This window comes from Ascaphus truei, chromosome 11, assembly GCF_040206685.1.
Source record: "Ascaphus truei isolate aAscTru1 chromosome 11, aAscTru1.hap1, whole genome shotgun sequence".
Lineage (NCBI taxonomy): Eukaryota > Metazoa > Chordata > Amphibia > Anura > Ascaphidae > Ascaphus > Ascaphus truei.
This window is the reverse complement of record NC_134493.1, coordinates 48,452,132-48,473,665: the sequence shown is the minus strand read 5'-3', so window position 1 is coordinate 48,473,665 and position 21,534 is coordinate 48,452,132. Positions and strand designations below refer to the sequence as shown.

Below are 21,534 nucleotides of genomic sequence, written 5' to 3'. Positions count from 1 at the left end.
GGTAATGCCAAAAGATGTAGACCCCATTGGTTTGTACATTTCTAACCTTGAGAGTTCCTCTGTTAATCATGTGGCCAGATTACCAGTGCAGGCCTGACTACCGTACGCCAGCCAGCACTGTGGCTGCCACAACCTGTGCATGAATTACAAGGGAAGACCAAACAGATCAATAACACATTGGTAACAGAGGGATACGTGAGGTTGAAACCATTCCAATAATGGGGATATGGGCTCACGCTAGAAATATTTCCCCCCGGGGCTGACCGTGCACCAGTGTTATAATACACTGAGAAGTACAGCTTGGTAAACAAGGTCACCAAAAATGTTGCGTTGGAACAATAGGTGTTGTCATGAAAGTCTGCTCTCGATGAGCTCTTTCCTATTCACAGTGGCGTAGAGTTGACAATCAAATAATCGCACCGGAGAAGCTGCCCGGAGCCACATAGGGAGAATTATTACCCCGTGACTTTCTTTTGTACCAAACTCTTTATCCGACTGAGGGGTGGACAGGTCTGTGTGACTTGTATTTACCCAGCTGTCCCATACATGATTCACTAAACTCATGTTGGCCCAAGAGATTACCACAATGGCCCATCTGTATGTAAATAACTTGTCTGTGCTATTAAGCAGTGCACTTTCCTTTTAACTCCCATGACTGCTGAAGGGGGCAAAAACACATCGACATTCAAGGCAATGACGATCCAGCTGGGTCTACTTGCTTCGAACTCCTAAAGACTTTGGATTGCATCTGCAATGCATTGAGTAGAGTTGTGCAAACGTCTTCATATTGGCTTTGCAAAATGTTTCCCAGTTTTCTCTTACATTTAGCATTTTTGCAAAAATTTAAATTTTTGGGGGGAATGCACAAAAATAGACTTTGGTGCAACATTTTTCCCAGATCACCGTGAGAGTTTGCGATTTTTGCCAGAATTGAGCAAAAATGGCGGAATGTGAAGGACCATGCGCCCTGGTGCATCTGCTTCTGTGTTAGTGTTTGCAATGCACATTGGCTTTTAATGCTCAGCCATTTTTACATAACATTTAGTGCAAAAAAAACTACCTGATAATTTTACCTGCTTTTGCAAACTCCCGCTAAAATAATCGCACATCTCTACCTTAAGCAGACAGCTCATCATTCAAGATATCCATGCATGGCAGCTTTCTGCGTGACAAAATGAGGAGGTTCTGGCCCCACCCTCAGCAATGCCAACAAAACCCTGCTCGAACCCTAGTTTCGGCTCCTTGTGACCTTGGGTAAATCTTCCTGTGCCTCAGAAACCAACATTAGAGGGTAAGCTCTATGGGGCAGGAGCTCACTGCCAGCAAAATCCTATGTACAGTGTTATGTAAGAACAACAACATATTATTATTATTATTTATAAAATCCAGTCTAAGAACATCTACCTCTTTATGACTGAAGATGGATCATCATATTGTATTACTGATCTCTATATGGAGGGAACATAGCTATGGCTTGGTACGGTACACTACTATTTTTGCTATATAAAAGAAAAATCTTCTCTGAGCAAAATGGCAATAGAGCAAAAATAATGAACATGGGTATTAGTGCAAGCCTTTCCAGCAGTGCACGAGTTAAAACCTCATCCCGACTAAAACGTGCTGCACACTTTTCGGTTTGCCAGTTCTGCGCCGGCTGTGCCGCGTGACGCATTCTTTACCATGTGTGTAGCAGTTTTGGCTTCCTCTTGTTGGTACTAAGCCATGCAGAGCAGAGCATTGCTCAGGGAGTGACAGGTGAAATATAAACCTGTGTCAACTAAAAGTGCTGGGTATTTATCGGCCATTAACGATACGAAAAAACCAGCCTCCTGGGCAGGCAGCTGGCAGGGCCTGTTTAAAACTTTCAGCATAAACACTTTATCGGCCCATTAACCACTTCACTGCTAGGAAGGAAGATGTTGGTATAAAAAAAAAAAAAAGAGCCTTATTGGTGAGTTGATGCTTCTAGCCAAGGACGAGAGGAAAGGGGGAAATGGGTCAATGTGTTAGCAAGGCGGTGAAAGTAAACAAAGAGTGGAACAATCAATATGGATAGGGAAAAAATGGGGATTCTCTGTAGCAGTACTAGGGGTATTATGAGGATTCTCTAGCAGTACTAGGGGTATAATGAGGATTCTCTGTAGCAGTACTAGGGGTATTATGAGGATTCTCTGTAGCAGTACTAGGGGTATTATGAGGATTCTCTGTAGCAGTACTAGGGGTATTATGAGGATTCTCTGTAGCAGTACTAGGGGTATAATTAGGATTCTCTGTAGCAGTACTAGGGGTATTATGAGGATTCTCTGTAGCAGTACTAGGGGTATAATGAGGATTCTCTGTAGCAGTACTAGGGGTATAATGAGGATTCTCTGTAGCAGTACTAGGGGTATAATGAGGATTCTCTGTAGCAGTACTAGGGGTATTATGAGGATTCTCTAGCAGTACTATGGGTATTATGAGGATTCTCTGTAGCAGTACTAGGGGTATAATGAGGATTCTCTGTAGCAGTACTGAGGGTATAATGAGGATTCTCTAGCAGTACTAGGGGTATTATGAGGATTCTCTGTAGCAGTACTAGGGGTATAATGAGGATTCTCTGTAGCAGTACTAGGGGTATAATGAGGATTCTCTGTAGCAGTACTAGGGGTATAATGAGGATTCTCTGTAGCAGTACTAGGGGTATAATGAGGATTCTCTGTAGCAGTACTAGGGGTATAATGAGGATTCTCTGTAGCAGTACTAGGGGTATTATGAGGATTCTCTAGCAGTACTATGGGTATTATGAGGATTCTCTGTAGCAGTACTAGGGGTATGATGAGGATTCTCTGTAGCAGTACTAGGGGTATAATGAGGATTCTCTGTAGCAGTACTGAGGGTATAATGAGGATTCTCTAGCAGTACTAGGGGTATAATGAGGATTCTCTGTAGCAGTACTAGGGGTATAATGAGGATTCTCTAGCAGTACTATGGGTATTATGAGGATTCTCTGTAGCAGTACTAGGGGTATTATGATGATTCTCTGTAGCAGTACTAGGGGTATAATGAGGATTCTCTAGCAGTACTAGGGGTATTATGAGGATTCTCTGTAGCAGTACTAGGGGTATTATGAGGATTCTCTGTAGCAGTACTAGGGGTATAATGAGGATTCTCTGTAGCAGTACTAGGGGTATAATGAGGATTCTCTAGCAGTACTAGGGGTATAATGAGGATTCTCTAGCAGTACTAGGGGTATTATGAGGATTCTCTGTAGCAGTACTAGGGGTATTATGAGGATTCTCTGTAGCAGTACTAGGGGTATAATTAGGATTCTCTGTAGCAGTACTAGGGGTATAATGAGGATTCTCTGTAGCAGTACTAGGGGTATTATGAGGATTCTCTGTAGCAGTACTAGGGGTATAATGAGGATTCTCTGTAGCAGTACTAGGGGTATTATGAGGATTCTCTGTAGCAGTACTAGGGGTATAATGAGGATTCTCTGTAGCAGTACTAGGGGTATAATGAGGATTCTCTAGCAGTACTAGGGGTATAATGAGGATTCTCTGTAGCAGTACTAGGGGTATTATGAGGATTCTCTGTAGCAGTACTAGGGGTATTATGAGGATTCTCTGTAGCAGTACTAGGGGTATTATGAGGATTCTCTGTAGCAGTACTAGGGGTATTATGAGGATTCTCTGTAGCAGTACTAGGGGTATTATGAGGATTCTCTGTAGCAGTACTAGGGGTATTATGAGGATTCTCTGTAGCAGTACTAGGGGTATAATTAGGATTCTCTGTAGCAGTACTAGGGGTATAATGAGGATTCTCTGTAGCAGTACTAGGGGTATAATTAGGATTCTCTGTAGCAGTACTAGGGGTATAATGAGGATTCTCTGTAGCAGTACTAGGGGTATAATGAGGATTCTCTGTAGCAGTACTAGGGGTATAATGAGGATTCTCTGTAGCAGTACTAGGGGTATTATGAGGATTCTCTGTAGCAGTACTAGGGGTATTATGAGGATTCTCTGTAGCAGTACTAGGGGTATTATGAGGATTCTCTGTAGCAGTACTAGGGGTATTATGAGGATTCTCTGTAGCAGTACTAGGGGTATAATGAGGATTCTCTGTAGCAGTACTAGGGGTATAATGAGGATTCTCTAGCAGTACTAGGGGTATTATGAGGATTCTCTAGCAGTACTAGGGGTATAATGAGGATTCTCTGTAGCAGTACTAGGGGTATTATGAGGATTCTCTGTAGCAGTACTAGGGGTATAATGAGGATTCTCTGTAGCAGTACTAGGGGTATAATGAGGATTCTCTAGCAGTACTAGGGGTATTATGAGGATTCTCTGTAGCAGTACTAGGGGTATTATGAGGATTCTCTGTAGCAGTACTAGGGGTATTATGAGGATTCTCTGTAGCAGTACTAGGGGTATTATGAGGATTCTCTGTAGCAGTACTAGGGGTATAATTAGGATTCTCTGTAGCAGTACTAGGGGTATAATGAGGATTCTCTGTAGCAGTACTAGGGGTATTATGAGGATTCTCTGTAGCAGTACTAGGGGTATAATGAGGATTCTCTGTAGCAGTACTAGGGGTATAATGAGGATTCTCTGTAGCAGTACTAGGGGTATTATGAGGATTCTCTGTAGCAGTACTAGGGGTATAATGAGGATTCTCTGTAGCAGTACTAGGGGTATTATGAGGATTCTCTAGCAGTACTAGGGGTATAATGAGGATTCTCTGTAGCAGTACTAGGGGTATTATGAGGATTCTCTGTAGCAGTACTAGGGGTATAATGAGGATTCTCTGTAGCAGTACTAGGGGTATTATGAGGATTCTCTGTAGCAGTACTAGGGGTATTATGAGGATTCTCTGTAGCAGTACTAGGGGTATTATGAGGATTCTCTGTAGCAGTACTAGGGGTATAATGAGGATTCTCTGTAGCAGTACTAGGGGTATAATGAGGATTCTCTAGCAGTACTAGGGGTATTATGAGGATTCTCTGTAGCAGTACTAGGGGTATTATGAGGATTCTCTAGCAGTACTAGGGGTATAATGAGGATTCTCTGTAGCAGTACTAGGGGTATAATGAGGATTCTCTGTAGCAGTACTAGGGGTATAATTAGGATTCTCTGTAGCAGTACTAGGGGTATTATGAGGATTCTCTGTAGCAGTACTAGGGGTATAATGAGGATTCTCTGTAGCAGTACTAGGGGTATTATGAGGATTCTCTGTAGCAGTACTAGGGGTATTATGAGGATTCTCTGTAGCAGTACAAGGGGTATAATGAGGATTCTCTGTAGCAGTACTAGGGGTATAATGAGGATTCTCTGTAGCAGTACTAGGGGTATAATGAGGATTCTCTGTAGCAGTACTAGGGGTATTATGAGGATTCTCTGTAGCAGTACTATGGGTATTATGAGGATTCTCTGTAGCAATACTAGGGGTATTATGAGGATTCTCTGTAGCAGTACTAGGGGTATAATGAGGATTCTCTGTAGCAGTACTAGGGGTATTATGAGGATTCTCTGTAGCAGTACTAGGGGTATTATGAGGATTCTCTGTAGCAGTACTAGGGGTATTATGAGGATTCTCTGTAGCAGTACTAGGGGTATAATGAGGATTCTCTGTAGCAGTACTAGGGGTATTATGAGGATTCTCTGTAGCAGTACTAGGGGTATTATGAGGATTCTCTGTAGCAGTACTAGGGGTACTGTATAATGAGGATTCTCTGTAGCAGTACTAGGGGTATTATGAGGATTCTCTGTAGCAGTACTAGGGGTATTATGAGGATTCTCTGTAGCAGTACTAGGGGTATAATGAGGATTCTCTGTAGCAGTACTAGGGGTATAATGAGGATTCTCTGTAGCAGTCCGGTTGAATACTGGACACCTGGCAACCCTACTTCTAAAGGAACGGATGGACTTTTTCAGTCTTTGCACACCAATTGTATCATGATTACTAGGAATTCAAAAATGTTGTGCAACGCAAATCTCTTCTTAAGGTTTACACTTTAAGGGAGTGTTTGAAAGAATTACCAATCTGCACGAGGTAAGTTCCTGTGCCTGTACAGTTCTGTGCACAGCAACGTCAACACTCACAGTACAATATAGCACAATATATCATGTTATTATTCATATCACTTCTTCGTTTCCAGCTGAGTAACTGGAACCTCTGTCAATGTTAAACAAAAACAAAAACAGTGAAATTGTGGGCATTACGTAATATAACGAGACTTTGTATAAACAGTATGTAGCTTTCAATTGCTCCATCTCTCACCAGAAGGGACGGAGCATTAAGTCTTTCGGACACTCCCATTGGGCGCTGCACTCATCGAGGTTTGATGAACACAGCTATGCTTTCATCTCTCTGTAACCCATCTCCAGCGCTGGGCAAACTTATCGTCTCTTCCCATGAGCTTACTGGGAATACACGAGAATACTTGGGATTTCTCCTTTTAATCAGGTATGTTACCACTGTATGTGACTTCAATGGTGAAGGGATCCATAACAAGTATGTTTTCCTATATGTTTTCACATACACTGTTGCTTATATTGTTAAATAGGATGACATGTTTGCATAACCCGCTTTGCATGTACGAAGCGATGCAAATACCAAGCTGTTCTTTTTACTTGTTATTTTAACCTCCTAAGCGCTGAGGTTTACATAGGAGACCCCTGGCAGTAACATTGCACATCACAGGTAGACACTAACGTTAAGAGATAGCAGTAGTGTCCCAGCTAGGGATGTCTAGCAATAATCACATCATAAAGTAGGGCGAATACATGGGTGCTCAGGACCAAATCACCCTGCCTACGGAGATAATAATAATCATAAATATTTTTAAAAAAAGTTAAGCACGTGATTGGAGATTTAATGAAAAATGACGGATTTGTATCACCCATAGTGAGTGGCACAGAAAAGTGATCCAACTTTCCGTGCGACACGCATCTTCATCAGGGATGTAACTATATATCAGGGGTGAAGGTGCGTGTCACACCGAAGCGTCAGGACACTCGTGCGCGACACTCACTATGGGCGACTGAAATACTGCATTTTTTAAATAATTTCTCCAATGGGTGTGCTTGACTTTTTCTAGCTTTTAACTTTAGCCATCAAACATAATTTAAGTAACTGAATCCACATTCCGCCCCAATACGTTGCTGGATCCTTTAGGAACGGGGGTTTCAAAGGGCATAGAATATGTTACAAGGCTGAGAATATTCACTTTCATCTAACGGAAATATGTCTTCATAAGTAGGACCTCTGAGGTTTTTCTAAATCTGAGTTTTAGTTTTACTGACATAATTCTTTTAGATTTATTAATGAGGATATCCCATTATTTTCCAAAGAGAAGCAAAGGTAATCACCAGCTGTAAAGTTGGTGCCTGAAGCAACGTTTCTAGATCAGTTGTAATCGGTCATTATTTTATTAATGTCATAATGATGCGGGTTTTTACATAGCACTGCAGAGTATGAGGAATGGTGCATATAATGCTATCAACCCAGTCCCTGATCCAAAGAGCTTACAATCTAAAGTTTTTGACCCCCGGCTCAAGTGGCAAAAGTAACTTGTTCAAGGTCACAAGGTGGGGGTCACTGGGATTTAAACCAGGTTCGCCCACTTCAGGAACAGGTACAATATACAGGTTACAATGATGCTATAGACCAGCGCTCTTCCACTGTGGGATAACTGCGCCCGACTATGTCATACTCGTTGCTTAGACAGCTAAGTGCAGTGAAACATACTTGTAGGTTAAGGTAATATCATAAATATATATATATATATGGTACAGATGTTATAAACGCTATAATAAGTTTAAGTCTTTAAATGTATCTGAACTTCTCCTCCGAAATGTTTTCTGATTTGTCCCCTTTGGAGAACGGGTGGGAGAACCCTGTTACAGACTATTGCTTGCGGAACCACAAACTATTCCAGAATAAACTCAAAGCCAGTTGTATTTAATCAAAGTCTCTCAGCTGCAAAGTTGTGACAATACAAGTGACAAAAAACCACCAGATGTATGACAGGAAAAATTCTCCATGGAATTGGTTTCTGTGATAACTTCTGCGCTGCTTTTGTATCAGTATTATCCGAGGTTTACAAGAGACTTAGATAAATACCCCTCCCGCAGCCAACGTCGAAGCATACGTTCCATCTTAAAATTGCGCATGTGTGTGTCTATGGTAACCGTATTTTTCTTGCTGCTTCCTGCAGCGGTATAATGTCCTTGGTAATATACCCGATTCTGGCAGAACACGCCACCAAAGATGAGAGCGCAGTGGCCCTGAGAAGCATATCAAGAAGAGGTCCACCAGACGCCATGGTGCAGGAGAAGAGTAAATGGTCGTACTACCACAAACCCATCGCTCTCATCATCTTTGGAGGGATAGTCTTCCTCACTGGAATCCTTTACACCATCTTTTACTTCACTAAATACGTGGATGTCCCATATGCTCTCGGACCTGTTTTCCTTTCCATTGGACTCATGTTCTTGGTCACTGGGTTGGTGTGGGTACCTATTGTCACAGAAGCTGTTAGACATAAAGGGATACTGAGAACAATTGATACACCGAGATCCACAGCGACTTGACCCAGAACAAAGGACTTAGGGTGCCTTATTAATATGTAGCGGTTGTCTGAATTATTTTGTCTTTCCTTGTCATATCCCTAGATCGGCTACATCATTACTGTCTAAGAGAAAGCATCCTTACCTGGACTATTTATAGCGAAATAAAATATTTTCCCTTCCTGTAATATGTTTTTTGCTTCATTTTAATTTCCGCTCTACGTTCTCTGTTATTCTTCCTTCTTTCACATCAGTCTTATCTCTGCATTATGCTCTCCTCTCTGACTTTATCTCGACTTTATCATTTCAATGTAATCTCCTCTCCCTTTCTTACGCCTACCACTAGCACCCATCACACACCAGCCCCCACCCTAATAATCTTTCTGCACCTTGTCTTCTGTCATAGGCTGCGGCCCAGGTCCGTGCACCACGCCCCCTTCCTGATATGATCAGTGGACGTCGGGTTGCTCAGGGAGGGGGACGTGGGGAGGGGGCGTGGATATGACCTCACACGGCTGGTTCGCCCTCATTTGTTGACCAGCCGCCCTGACGTAGTCATCGCTCAGCTGCCGCACCAAAAGACACGTTTCTTGTCTTTTGACAATGTGGTTGCGCCATTGCGCTTTGACCATGCGCAAGCACGGACAGAATGGGGCCAGCCCCGTAGAGGGCCATCTCTAGTTCGCGCCACGCACACCATCGCGCGCGTGGCCACGATCACTGGGACCGAGGCCTTAGACCGCATCCAGGGTGATTGCGCGCTCGAGCGCCATGACGTCACGCTCAGATCTAACTGGGGCGATTCCTGGCCTGCAGGGTTGCGCGATGGAGGGAGTTGCAAGGGCGTGTCCGTGACATCACGTGAGCGGTTTGCCCTCATCGGCACGTGACCAGGGCATCGCGTGACAAAGAAAACGTTTTTTGTCTTTGCACACATTGCGTCTACCCGCGCTCACGTGCAGTATGGACGCTACAATTGAGTTGCATTGTTTTGATTACGCAGCTCGCGAGCTTGTTCTGACCCTGGGCGCGGCCTTAGAGTTTCCGTGTACAATACAACATAGTGTTCCTATGTATTTGCAGAACCATACATGCTTTCTCCCCTCTAGCACACTTCAAAGACCCCTGGCTGTTTTACTGACAAATAATGCAACACCTTATATGCCCAGGTGTCAAGCTATATACTGTGTACCAACTTGGAAAATTACTGCAGCTTGAACTAGAAGGGAATTGTGTTATATTTTGGGGTCTTAGTCTCTGTAAGGGTCTCTTAGTTCACTGTAGGGGTCTAATAGTCCAACAAACCCCTCCACTCTATACAGCTACCACCATCAAATAGTTCCATTGTCAACCATTTTATTCAATTTTCCAATCAGATGCAGGGCCGTAAACACAGGGGGGAGGGGGAGTGGGCACAGTGTAAACTCTTGTTCCGGGCCCCAGGGAAAGCTGTCGACAGGCCAGGCAGGGAGGCCGGTCCGTTGCCTGGCCTGGCCCAGGACAGCAGTCCCTGTTGTCCCACCCTGTCAGCAGCCCTGCTGGTGTGCAGTATAACATATCAAGTGAAAGAGGGGGACATTGACAAGGTTCTGCTTCTCCCACGGAAGCCGTCATTCCGGGATTTGTGACCATGATACCTCCTTTGTCCCACATGATATCACAGTTAAAAAGATGGCTCTCCTCTTACTCATCCTGTGTAGTGTGTGGATAGACAGCAGGTTGGCAACAGGTCTCAGAAGAGAGGGTTCTTAAAAGAGATATTTGTGTACATTTCACAGAATAAGAAACAACGATGTGAATAGGATTTAATAGCAGCACATAGTCACTTTTTACACACGGCTTACTTATGTTTTATTTTGTATTCATTTCGGATTGTGCTTGTTAAAAAAACAGGCATAGGTGCAACCAAGGCTAAAAAGATGGCAGGGGCATGAGTGGGGCTTTAACCTTATGTAAAGGATTTTTCCATATGAGACACAGGGATCGGCGACAGGTTACATAGTTACATAGTAGATGAGGTTGAAAAAAGACGAACGTCCATCAAGTTCAAACTATGCTAAATTTAGACAACAGATACTTTATTCTATATCTATACTTACTTATTGATCCAGGTGATGCTTGTGACAACAGTCATGTGACTACATTGGAGTTGGGTTGCCTTGGGAGCCGTGGAATGTCAAGGTGTTTTGAACCGTGGGGGATTCTGGGAAAGGCATTCGGCTGACAACAGGCTGATGGCCAAGTGGAAACTAATAATATATGTTAAATGTATCATCAGACTCATCTCCTACTTCTTCTTCACTGTAAGTGTGAATCCTCAACTTTGGGGCAGGGACATCGTCTCAGTGATTTGATTTATATCAGTAGCTCTCACCTTTGTATTGACCTTGTATTATATTGATCAATCATTGTGTAATTCATTTTGCACAGCACTTAGAGCATGTCCAGTGCTAAGTAAGAATAAAAAAGAAGAAGAATGGCCAGATGAACCGATAGCAGGGATAATAAAATAGCCATATGTGTTATATAAGTGGTAAAACAGTTATTTTGCCTTTATGAGCTGTCGATATGTTATATGTTCAAAATATTCACAACAGTGTTCCTTTGGGTCACTTTCATGTCTCAATGAGATTGTCAGAAAACAAAACCCCAGCAAGCTCTTTTTGGGAACCCCTGAGCCCCCACAAAATATATGTATGTATTTAAGTGTCAAAATGGAGTGCTATTGAGCGTGGCATATGTATAGAACAGACAACAGAGAAGCCCATTGCTACATCCAACATGACAGAAATACACAGTAAAATACTTATATATTCTCTTGTAAAAGGGTCATTTAGTTTAACCCTTTGGCCAAAGCGTTGTAAACTTGCAAGGATTAAAATAGAGGTATATTAGTATTTGATCTGGTAGTGTTAGGACTTGCGAACGGGTGTCTGCCTTGTCGTGGTTCGCAAGCTTACAACGCTTTGGCCAAAGGGTTAAACTAAATGACCCTTTTACAAGAGACTATATAAGTATTTTACTGTGTATTTCTGTCATGTTGGATGTAGCATTGGGCTTCTCTGTCGTCTGTTGTACTCAATGAGATTGTGCAACAAGATTTTCATTTGTAAATACTGTATATCTCCTAAATAAATACTAAAAAAAGAAAACTTAAAAGAAAAAGAATGCATGATGCTAGTAAGAGAAAACTGTCCAGTATTCCAAATAAAACAATCCAGTCCAAATAATAAGGAAAACCTACAGTAGCACTCAATATGTAATAAGTAAAACATAAATGCATGTTTAAAACAGCAATACCCACTACTCACATTTTTATTTTTTACATTTTTATTTTTTACATTTTTATTGGATCAACGAATTAATCCGTGGGGTAAACCAGAGCTCAACTGTTTCTTTTTTAATTCTTGGGGACTCCCCGATTACAAAGATATTTGACTTTTCATGTGCTAGTGTTTCTAATTCTTTTTGGCAAATCAAAATGGCTGCCACACAAGCCTCACTCCCACGGGCCAATTAGAAGCCGCAATGTCATCAGCGCATGACAATGCAGCTTCCTTTTGGATGACTTCAGCAGCTATCTTTTATTTAACCTACATTCTATCAGCACATAAAAAAGGTAAATATTTCGCCAAATGTTTATAGGTTTGTCCCTTTGCACCAGAGTTTAAACTAATACTTACCTGTTTTGGCACTTGGGATAAAGCAGTCAATCCACACGTTTAGTTGAATACTATAACCTTAGACATTGGATACAAATGTTTATAGGTTTGTCCCTTTTCACCAGAGTTTAAACAAATATTTCGGCAACCAGGAAAAGTGGTTCAGCTCCAGGGGTTCAAATTCTGTAAAACCTAACCCAGGCTTTCAGATGGAGAGTGGATTGTAAGAGGCAAATTATCAGGTAGCGCCACAAGCTTTTGGGATACAACTCAAACTCTATGCAATTAGCCATTAATACGTGCACACAGTTTAGTCTGCATGTAAAACCATTGGTCTTAAACAGTTTAACTCATTGACAGTAGAAGGTAGTTTCGAGGCATTTCCCTTATGTGATGAACTTAATCACTCCGACGTGGTCTATTTAGATCCTTAATTATATTTTGCTTTCTAGTAAATCAAAGTGTTCAGCCTTCATCAACCTGGACCCATAAAGAATAAGATTGACCGAAGCCACCTTCCCATCCGTCACAAAACAGTTCAAGATAATACATTTCTATTACAAACTCTGAAGGTACGCCCCTGCATCTCTGATCAGATCCTTAGGAGATGCTGGAACTGACTTTAAGCAAAAGTGACATTGGATCAACAGAGCTGCCTCCATCCTCTAGTATCAACCCAATGGGTGTTGACTTGGGGCACTGTGGGTATGCCTTTTGGCTCGCAGTTGCTTTCGACATTTTTGGACTCCTTGTTCTTCTGTGTGGAATCTTTGCCCGCCTGTTCTTTCACGATGTTCTTATCTACAGCGGCGGCACGATCCTCTTCTGCAACATGTTCTGGTGGTTGATCTGGATTATGGCCAATACAGAATTGCCAGTTGAAGAGCTTCAAGATGATGTTATTAGTGTAATAGAAAGAGAGGGGCAGTTATTAAGGTCCCCAACTTTGTCCAATTGACATCAACAAACAGGTTTATTGGGATGTAACAATCTTCCTCTATTTGCAAACACATCAGATTTTGCCTCTTTGCCTCGGGGTGTGTAGGTTCACAGGCTAACTCAAAAAATAAAATATTATTGAAATGTCCCCCATAGGGCAGACAACTCTAAGACATTTCTGACTGCATCAGTAGTGCCTTAGACCAGGGATGCTCAACTCCAGTCCTCAAGCCCCCCCAACTATCTTTGACTGAGCCACCTGTGCTGAAGCTGGGATATCCTGAAAACCTGACCAGTTGGCGGGGGGGGGGGGGGGTGGAGAGGAGGGCTTGAGGACTGGAGTTGAGCAACCCTGCCTTAGGCCAGGTTGAGGTACTGTGACAAAGTGCCTTCTTGCTCTGTACCTTTTGTCCAAGGATCAGCACTTTCACACAGCCTTCCAGGTAGAGGGAGATAGTCTTCTGACACAGAGGTGAAAAGCTAGGCCTGTTTATTTTGCCATACAAATGCTACAGCAGGTAACAGGAGTAAATCAAACAAACACAACAAAAGTCTTTTTCTCAGCATAACACAGCTTTTCAGCACACCCTCCTCTTGAGTGTAAAACAGCCCTGTCTTGCTCTGTTTAGAGCAACTTTTTAATCATCTCTCTGCTCAATCAGCTGCTCCAGTCCTGTGAAAGCTGGGAGAGCTAGAAGTCCCGGTCTGGATTCCCCTTGGTAAATCTCCAAACCGTGGAGTGGAGCAGAAACCCTGCACTAATTTAGGGCCGTAATATCCTCTTTTCACTACTGTTCCCTCATATCTTTCACAGTACTTATTCACACACATATATTAGGTGACAAATAGTGAAAAGCATCAGGTTGAGTTATCTGTTTTGTGTTGGTTCCCCAACTTTTATACTAGGCATACGTATCTTTTTTTTATCTTGGCTTTTATCTCTAGACACTTTAAGGAATGTTAGTTACTCTATGCCTATTTTAAATATATCACATGTAATAGTCTTAAAGAAAAAAAGGCTACAATGTTGATAAGAAGAGGAAGTAGGTGCATCCACAAAAACTGGACTAACGGTCACGGGGGCAAAGAAATGACCATGTGCATGCTGCTGCAGCTGAAGGAAACAGATGAAAATCGTCACTGCGGAGAGCCGGTTTTCATCTATTTTCTACAATGTTGATTAGCCAAAAACAATATAATGTGCATGGCCGCCGGCCGCTGGAGACAACTGTCGGCGGAGGAGGACCAGGAAGGCCAAACCCGGACGTTGCAACCGGCTGGACAGGCCTTACGCTCTCAGCCGCTTGGATGGGCCTCTACCATGTACACAGGGCCCTCAAAGGCTCGACAACCTGTAGGGTCTTTCCCAACAACACAGAGCTCAGATCAAGACTGTAGTCCTGGGCCCCGGGAGAGGCGCCAGCAGCGCTGATAATGTGTACGCCCACAATAGGGTCAGTGGGGAAGACTGAGCCAGCCCTCTTTTTAATGTTCTAATATTGATAGGTTGCTTCAATGTTATTTTCCTTTAGTGTCTAATATGCACGCAGCTATGGGTTTTAGTAGATTTTTAACATTTAATACATTCAATTATATTTTATACCCCGATACATTGGAGATTATTTTATTCTACTTCTTTGTAGGGGGTGCCAGTAGTCACTCCAGGGTTCACTATATGGCTGCTTTTCAAAACTCCCATGCCCGGCGGGCCAATAGAAAGCTGTGACGTCATCAGGTACGGCTTCCTATTGGCCCATGTGATAAAGAAGCTGAAAACTGCAGAGATACCAGCACCCACCTTCAGAGGTCTGTATCTTCGGAAGCAGGGAGTCCACTGAGCTGAAATTAATGGGGTTCAGCTCTGGAAACCCCCTGCTTCAATTCTATAAAAAAAAAAAAAAAAAAAACAACAATGGCTAAAACTGCCTCTTTAATATACTGAGTATCTTTTACTTTCTATAGCAGGTTTTAACCACCTCCCCAGCAGTGCAAGATCTGTGCAACACTTTCCTGTTTGTGATAATTTGTTGTCAATATTCCCAGCAGTTTGAGCTGCAAACTGCAATAGATAATGTTACCTTAGTAATATAAGGATACATTGTAGCTGCTGAGTTACACCGACTCAAGGATTGATTGAAACTAAAAGGCAGCCATTTAGTGAACCCTGGGAAACAGCATCTTTGCTGATCGATCACGGGAGAACTAATTGATCGGCAGCTTAGGTACTTCGTTTTCAATAAAGGTCATCAAAGGCTGCATAATATTAAAACAAAAAAAAATGTGTATTTCTTATTTTTTAAGATGCTTGGATTGCCTCTTTAAACAGCCAAACATTAGCATTGTGAGGCCATAATCTGTAAAATAAATATTTAGCGAAAAAGATCAAATTAAACCAGTAGAGATCAATGCATTCTCACACAATGAAATCACGTTTAGGTGATTTAAAGGCAGCTGTTGAGTGCTTTTCCTGCAGTTTCTTCTCACCTGGTAAGCCAATTGTGGTGCATCATTTTGTTTAACCATACGAAGGGCGTGGGGACCGGTACTTAAGACTACATGCATTATTCACACAGACAGTTCACAGAGGAGAACAATATTTGTATTTCATTGTCTTGCTCAGGGTTGAATAAGCAATGAATAAATAATACTGACACGTCCGTCACATGAGCAGATAAAAGAACAGCATCAAAATCGATGACGCATCCAACGATCATTAATGAAGCCCCCAAAACGTCGACCCCATAATTCTGCGCCTGGTATTTGGTGTCAATGTAAGGTGCCGGCATATAATCATGGTATTGATAACCGAGTTCCTTCTCCATATACATCCATTTACCCAACACATGAAACCCCCAGACTATTTTTCGTGTTTTAGATGATCACCAAACTAATCCCAACAACATAAGTATATCATATGTAGCCTCAATCCTTATAATCACTTTATTTTAGACTTTTCCTTCTTTGTAGGTTGTGATACCTTCTAATGGACCAACATATCAAACGTACAAGGCTGTTTTGGACCAATAAAAGGTATTACAACCTACCAAGTATCCAGAGGTGAAAGTAGGACAGTACGGTGCGTACCGGTAAAACAACAAGTGCCAGTACTGCGTACGAGTATGAATTATTGGGGATTATTATTATTATTGGGGATGTTAAACTAAAACTAATCCGTCTCTCTCCGCAAGGCCACCGGCAAGGATGGACTCCAGTCCTGGGCCCCGGGAAAGCTGTCAGCGGCCATGATGAGACACCCCAGTTCCCACCTTCAATGTTTTAAATACCAGGTTGAGTAGCTGTAACAATCTACTTTCACCTCTGCAAGTATCTTACTCTCTGGGACCAGTACGGTTGCTAGCGCCCTTCAGGGAAGTGTTTTGCTCCAAAATTCTCATCTTCCTTCACATATGGACTCAATCCCAAAACAGCACAACTTGTCACTGATTGATGATTAAGACATTTTATTTATTTGGGTATCACTGGATCGCTATATTGTATCTGTGTTTCTTTCACCTATCCTTGTCTTTGCTGCCATCTACTGTTCTTAACCCTTCTCATAGACTTCAATGGAGTCTCACTGACAGAAATCACTATCTATCTATCTATCTATCTATCTATCTATCTATCTATCTATCTTATGTTTCCGTATAAAGGTTCAGCTGTCACAGGGTTGCTAAGAAACAATAACGTTTTCAGAATAACGTGTAACATTAAACACATATGTAACCTTTTATGAACAGTGTGTAAAAGTGTTAAAAACAAATGTAAGTGTGTAAAAGTTTTAAGAAGTGTAATAATGACTGAACCGTGTGAAAGAACTCTGAGAAACCGTAGAAGAAATGCTAATGAAACATTAGAGCGAAGATCAAATAGACCAAGAACCCGAAATGAAACTCCACGACGAAGAAGATGGACAGAGAACACTGAAGAAAGAGAAGAACGTTTGGAAATGAGAAGAGCGAAACAATGTAGGGCTAATCAAATAGAAGTACCGACTGTATATTTTCGATTCTGCTGAAGCAACAACAAAACGGCTTGAAAACCAGTCAAACCAAGGGTGTATGGCCGAAGCAATGCAACAACTGGGTGAGATGCAGCAACAGGTTAACCCATTTGCATCAAATAACCCAGGCTAATCCAACAATGAATGTGCGCATGGTATTTATGGAAGAGCCAGACTTTGACAAGAGACGATATAATGCACCTACATCAAGAACGGAGGTTGCTGCAATATTTGTTGGAGAAGACAGGGAACCACCTGCAAATATATAATAATAAATAAAATACGTTCTGATAGAACAGTGTATGTTACGCCGGCTAAAGCTAGTTTTAAAATAAAATGCAATTTTCTGGTTACAACCTTTCCCCCAAGTCACACTGATTTTGCTCCTTGGAGACTGGTACAGGCGTCCTCGGTTATCCAACGGAATCCGTTCTGGAAGTAGCGTTGGATAGTGAAACCATTATAAAGTGAGTCCCATGTTAATCAGTGGCAGTGAGTGTTGCATAACGCATTCTGGCGTCGAAAAACGGCCCTTAGGGTTGCAATATAAAGCGTTGGATATGCCATTCGTTGTAAAGTGACACGTTGAATAGCGAGGAGTACCTGTACATCTGTGACACACGGTACAAATAGATCTTAATAATGCACACTCAAAAAAAAGACGTTTAAAACAGTGCTCAAGGTAAAAGCCCACCTCTAAAAAAGGCTATAAACCAGAAAGCACACAAAAAATTTGTAATAAAAAAAAACAAGTATATTTATTGCAAATGGGGCCATGGGATGGCAACGTCTTCCTCCTGGGGATATTCCACAGGGAGAGCACACAGCACATACACTTCAACCGATACTAATATGATTAATTAGAACGTAATAATAATGAATAACTCCAAAGTAATGTGGTTGAACGTTGAACATGCCTATTAGCAGGTGCCTGCTAATGCTGCCCTATGCCCCCTGCCCTCTCTGATCCATTGGGATGCCTTGTCTGGTACACTCAAGATGGCCGCCACGTTATTCCATCCGAGCAGGACTTCCTGTTTCCGGAGGCCTTCCTCCGCTCTGACTTCCGGATTGGACTTGACGCACGTTGCCTGGCTCACGGTTGTCTCTTCCTTTAGGATAGCAGGTACGGAACCCGGTATAGAGCTTTCCCCTGCCCGCCTGCCAGCCCGGGGACACGTACTGTCTCATTAAGTACTCCCACCAAAGTGCCAGGAGGGCAGTGACAGGGTTAAGAGGGACCCCCATGTAAGGGCATTATACAGAAATAAATGGCTTGTTATATGGTATTCCTATGGGACTTCAAAGGGTTAATCAGTCACTTCAAAGTGTCCCCCCCCCCCCCCTCCTCCCCAATCAACCACTAAATAGCATTGGGATATAATCTGTAGCTCCTTGTGCTGGACGGGCTAAAGAGTAGTTTATTATAATATAATGCAGTTATATATGTGATCAAATCATTGTTAACCCTTTTGCTGCCAGATTTTGCTGCAGGCCCATCTGGCAACAAAAAGGTTAAATAAGGGTTATATAATGAAATACTTTGAATAAGCAGGTAATATAAATATTACATGTAAAACTATGTGTTTTACATGGCGCTGAAAAGGTGAGCAAGTGACTTGAGAAATCATTGGAGTCGAAACTCAAATGCCTTTAAATATATATATATATATATATATATATATATATATATATATATATATATATATATATATATATATATATAATAAGGTTGTGGTGGGTAAAAAAAGTGACAAAAACCCTCCACAGTAAAGCATATAGCAACTGTAAATATTACTGTATTCTCATTTGCATGTCTTAGACAGGTCTGCAACCCTGTCTTTCCCCATTATATTTGTTAACTTTATGAGCGGCGAGGGTTAATACGAAGTTTAAATAAGTTATGTTTTTGTTTAACTGGAAACCAATACATTCCTTGTTGTTATCGTTTCCTTAGCTGTTGTCACAGAAAAAGGGGATTAAGTAATAGAAAGATTTTAATGTGCTGTATGTACTTTAAATTAAAATATATATTGAATTATGTAATGTATGAATTTCCTTTGTCAGGGAGTTGCAGGATTGGGTTGTAAGATAATTTTTTATTTAATGTTAAACCCGTTTAATGTTAAACAGCCGTGAATTTCCCACATTTTATTACAATTACCTAAGATCCATAATACTGTACTGTATTCTTTTGACATGGTATGTTTCACTATATATTAACAATGACAAAAATCCATATTATTTTGTGAGACTGCAGTTGGACTGCCACTATATATAATGCACCCTAAACATCGACTATATAAAAGACTTAGTTTACAATGTTTGTGACTTTGCCAGTTTAGTTGTTTTCAAACATTTCTCATTTTCCTATTTTTGCAACAGATTTCAAGATGTTGGCAGACAATGATGAATTTCTTAGCTCTCCACCGAGGAAAACGGTCAGGTTTGGTGGGACTGTGACCGAGGTCCTTCACAAATATTCAAAGGTGATGTGTGAGATGACTCGAGATTGACTGAACGTAGAAGCAATGCTGTTTGCTGTGTTGTCAGAAGCAAAAGTGGAAATGAACGGAGCGCAGCAGCAGCAGGAACAAGCAGCCAGACCGGACAAAAGAGCAATACAAAATAAACTTTATGCGGCCATAGCCTGAATAAGCGAGACAAAGTGCCCGAGTGGGGCACGAAACCCGCCCGGGGTTTATTCCTGCCTCTGCACTTGATTATGGCCGAATAAAGTTTATTTTTTTATTGATCTTTTGTCCGGTTTGGCTGCTCGTTCCTGCTGCTGTGCTCCGTTCATTTCCATTTTTGCTTCTGACCTTGCTGCTTCCGGATGCATGCTTTCAGTTCCCTGTGGATTTATCTGTGAGTACATGTTTTTTTTCCTCCTTCTCTGACACCATAGCCTTTGCCTGCACAATTGCATACTCGGCACTCGCCTGTCATCTAAGGAGGGGGAGACTTGCCTATCTCGGGGGCGTCCACTGTTTGAGGTTATTGTCCCTCTTCCCTTAGTAGGCAGTGCTCTGAGTATCACACTGTGCTTATTGGCTTTATGTGGCTGCATATACAAGCTTTTGGAGATTTATACTGCTCACCACTTTATTATGGGACATTTTAGGATTGCTATATCCACCCAGACATTTAAGATATATGCTATTACATTGAAGTTCAATTGGACCATCTTTTTTCAAGTATTACTCTGATGCACTTAATTGTGGATTCATTTCCAATTTTTTCTAGCTGTTTGGAGTGATAACTGAAAGGAGATAAGGCCGCTCAGCCTATAAGCGCTGATAAGGAAGAATGTGAACATAGGTGCTTAAGGGGAATCAAATGAACATATTAACAGAGTTGATCCGAAAAAGGATCAGAAAAGAGTTCCCCTCTGTCTATAGCACTCAATGTTTATCTATAATAGGTGGACTAACCTTGGTCCAACAGACATGTGCTGTATATAGGTAAAAAATATTTGCCTATAGATATCGGAAAAGCCAGGAGCAAAATAATAAAGTTTTATTCAAATTTGTTTAGGTTAAAAAAAACACACATCACATTCATTCATACATTAAAAAACCCCGTTCAGTGGTGGCTAGACATATATACTGTTCAAGGTAAGTACCAATAAGTTGTATGTCCAGTAGGGGCAGGTCACAGTAGTCACCATCACTCCTACACAGTTTATATATACCTTTATACACAGTGGTTGACAAATCACCAAAAATCTACTCGCCACACAAAAAAATCTACTCGCCACCTAGTACCAAATGTGTGCTGCTTGGGCCAATATTTACTCGCCCGGGGGTTAAATCCACTCGCCCGGGGCGAGCAAATGTATAGGTTTGTCGAACACTGTTTATACACTTAATAATATGTATTTATTCATGACCAATATCCCCTTCCCTTTCACTCACCTTTCTCCTCTATCCTAGTGCCTATTTATTATTTTCTTTAATGGGGATCCAGGTATATAGTTTATAATCACGATCTGACCTGTATTGACCAATAGGGGCAGGTCATTAGATGTTCTTCACTCCTACACTCTTACGTTAGTATCCTCCTCCCCCCCCTCTTTCCTTGCTCCTTCCCCTCCCATTCCACTCTCCCATATCACTATACCATACTCAGTGGAGTTATTCCACTTATACTCTACCACATACTCACTAATTGTATTTCCTTGGATTTATTATTATCTGTATGTTATACATCAGGAATTTCTGATAGAGATTTATACTGGACGGACACCAATAGGTCTCAATAGGGTATGCTCTGCCATCAACTCTTATCACAGGGACATCACATATTTACCTATATACTTACCGTTACAAGTATGATGACACTACAATACAAAGTTATCCACTTTATATATAGTAAGACA

The 21,534-nt window shown here is 41.7% G+C and overlaps 2 protein-coding genes and 1 long non-coding RNA gene across 3 annotated transcripts in view; all 3 read left to right on the top strand.

Annotated features, from left to right (window-relative positions):
- Positions 1-6,271: 6,271 nt before the first annotated feature.
- Positions 6,272-8,737, top strand: LOC142462993 (phosphoinositide-interacting protein-like). Its single transcript, XM_075565191.1, has 2 exons — positions 6,272-6,444; positions 8,198-8,737. The coding sequence occupies exons 1-2, from the start codon at positions 6,323-6,325 to the stop codon at positions 8,571-8,573; spliced, it is 498 nt and encodes a 165-aa protein (XP_075421306.1). The 5' UTR covers positions 6,272-6,322; the 3' UTR covers positions 8,574-8,737.
- A 2,028-nt stretch (positions 8,738-10,765) lies between these two features.
- LOC142462992 (uncharacterized) lies at positions 10,766-13,298 on the top strand. Its single transcript, XR_012787327.1, has 2 exons — positions 10,766-10,852; positions 12,664-13,298. It is a non-coding gene; the product is annotated as an uncharacterized LOC142462992 (long non-coding RNA).
- Positions 13,299-18,163: 4,865 nt separating this feature from the next.
- RRN3 (RNA polymerase I transcription factor RRN3) overlaps positions 18,164-21,534 on the top strand; it is a 29,255-nt gene continuing 25,884 nt past the window's right edge. Inside the window, exons 1-2 of the mRNA XM_075566125.1 lie at positions 18,164-18,279; positions 19,539-19,642. Of these exons, the coding sequence (XP_075422240.1) occupies positions 19,547-19,642 (96 nt within the window). The 5' untranslated portion in view covers positions 18,164-18,279; positions 19,539-19,546. The remainder of the gene's footprint in view (positions 18,280-19,538; positions 19,643-21,534) is intronic.

Excerpts from the sequence above, each read along its gene's own strand:
- LOC142462993 (XM_075565191.1), top strand. The coding sequence starts at position 6,323 with ATGAACACAGCTATGCTTTCATCTCTCTGTAACCCATCTCCAGCGCTG. Across the intron at positions 6,445-8,197 it reads GGATTTCTCCTTTTAATCAG|CGGTATAATGTCCTTGGTAA; the intron begins GTATGTTACCAC and ends TGCTTCCTGCAG.